This window comes from Corvus brachyrhynchos, unplaced genomic scaffold, assembly GCF_000691975.1.
Source record: "Corvus brachyrhynchos isolate BGI_N302 unplaced genomic scaffold, ASM69197v1 scaffold617, whole genome shotgun sequence".
Taxonomy (NCBI): Eukaryota; Metazoa; Chordata; class Aves; order Passeriformes; family Corvidae; genus Corvus; species Corvus brachyrhynchos.
Genome location: NW_008239062.1, coordinates 68097 through 69073, shown reverse-complemented (window position 1 = coordinate 69073; position 977 = coordinate 68097). Strand labels below are relative to the sequence as shown.

Below are 977 nucleotides of genomic sequence, written 5' to 3'. Positions count from 1 at the left end.
CGCCGGGCAGGGATCCCGGGAATGGACCCCGGGCAGGTATCCCGGGAATGGACCCCGGGCAGGATTCCCGGGCTGGGAGCCCGGACAGGATTCCCGGGCAGGTATCCCGGGAATGGACCCTGGACAGGTATCCCAGGAAGGATTTCTGGACAGGGACCCTGGGCAGGGACCGGGATTCCCGGGCAGGTATCTCGGGAATGGACCCTGGGCAGGGACGCCGGGTGCGATTCCCGGTTGGAAAGTATCCCGGGAATGAACCCCGGGCAGGTATCCCGGACAAGATTCCCGGGCAGGTTTCCCGGGCTGGGAGCCCGGACAGGATTCCCGGGCAGGTATCCCGGGAATGGACCCTGGGCAGGTATCCCGGGCTGGGACCCTGCAGGGACCCCGGGAATGGACCCTGGGCAGGGACTCCGGGTGCGATTCCCGGTCGGGTATCCCAGGAAAGTGTTCTGGGCAGGGATCTCGGGAATGGACCCCAGGCAGGGATCCCAGGCAGGTGTCCCGGGAATGAACCCCGGGCAGGTATCCCGGGAATGGACCCCGGGCAGGTATCCCGGGAATGGACCCCGGGCAGGTATCCCAGGAAGGATTTCTGGACAGGGACCCTGGGCAGGGACCGGGATTCCCGAGCAGGTATCCCGGGAATGGACCCTGTCCCGGGCAGGTATCCCGGGCTGGGACCCTGCAGGGACCCTGGGCAGGTATCCCGGACAAGATTCCCGGGCAGGTTTCCCGGGCTGGGAGCCCGGACAGGATTCCCGGGCAGGTATCCCGGGAATGGACCCTGGGCAGGTATCCCGGGCTGGGACCCTGCAGGGACCCTGGGCAGGTATCCCGGACAAGATTCCCGGGCAGGTTTCCCGGGCTGGGAGCCCGGACAGGATTCCCGGGCAGGTATCCCGGGAATGGACCCCGGGCAGGTATCCCAGGAAGGATTTCTGGACAGGGACCCTGGGCAGGGACCGGGATTCCCG

General features: G+C 67.5%; 1 protein-coding gene across 1 annotated transcript in view; it reads left to right on the top strand.

Annotated features, from left to right (window-relative positions):
• Positions 1-47: 47 nt before the first annotated feature.
• The window catches only part of SEMA4C (semaphorin 4C), a gene marked incomplete at its 3' end in the record, with an annotated part of 11725 nt that continues 10795 nt past the window's right edge, over positions 48-977 (top strand). Inside the window, exons 1-2 of the mRNA XM_017739195.1 lie at positions 48-332; positions 668-769. Of these exons, the coding sequence (XP_017594684.1) occupies positions 48-332; positions 668-769 (387 nt within the window). The remainder of the gene's footprint in view (positions 333-667; positions 770-977) is intronic.